This window comes from Mesitornis unicolor, unplaced genomic scaffold (assembly GCF_000695765.1).
Source record: "Mesitornis unicolor isolate BGI_N332 unplaced genomic scaffold, ASM69576v1 scaffold41500, whole genome shotgun sequence".
In the NCBI taxonomy this organism is placed as follows: Eukaryota; Metazoa; Chordata; class Aves; order Mesitornithiformes; family Mesitornithidae; genus Mesitornis; species Mesitornis unicolor.
In genome coordinates this window covers 1,390-1,935 of record NW_010157006.1, presented here as the reverse complement: position 1 = coordinate 1,935, position 546 = coordinate 1,390, and the positions used below count along the sequence as shown (strand labels likewise).

The window sequence follows — 546 nt, the reverse complement described above, 5'->3', positions numbered from 1 at the left end:
CGTCGGCGTCCGTCAGGCAGTGCGGGGTGTTCCCCAAGTGCAGCCGGAACATCTGCGCCCGCGCCGCCGCCTCGGGCAGGGGGATGTAGATGCGCTTCTCGAACCTACAGCAACACGGGTGGGTGAGCCCCACGCTGCCAAACTCTGCTGTGGGGGTGCAGGAGGTTACCAATTCAAGAAACATCCTGCTCACCTCCTCCTGATGGCCGAGTCCAGCACCCAGGGGATGTTGGTGGCGCCCAGCACCAGGATCCCATCGCTGCTGTTGCCCACTCCTGCGCAGGGACACGGCCGGAGGTGGCTCGGAGTGAGCCCAAGGGAATGGTGGTGTCCCCACACCACCCATGATTCACCCCCATGCCCCCCCCTCCCCAACACACACCCTGCATCTGCACCAGGAACTCGGTCTTGATGCGCCGCGCCGCTTCGCTCTCGTTCTCGTTGCGGGAGCCGCACAGCGAGTCCACCTCGTCGATGAAGATGATGGAGGGCTTGTGCTGCCTCGCCAGCTCAAACAGGTTCTTCACCAGCCGGGGGCCACTGTCA

The 546-nt window shown here is 64.7% G+C and overlaps 1 protein-coding gene across 1 annotated transcript in view; it reads right to left on the bottom strand.

The window, feature by feature from the left end:
- Nucleotides 1–7: 7 nt before the first annotated feature.
- LOC104536003 (vacuolar protein sorting-associated protein 4A) overlaps nt 8–546 on the bottom strand; it is a gene marked incomplete at both ends in the record, with an annotated part of 1,909 nt that continues 1,370 nt past the window's right edge. The window contains 3 exons of the mRNA XM_010178520.1: nt 8–104; nt 194–275; nt 383–540. Coding sequence (XP_010176822.1) covers nt 8–104; nt 194–275; nt 383–540 — 337 coding nt within the window. The remainder of the gene's footprint in view (nt 105–193; nt 276–382; nt 541–546) is intronic.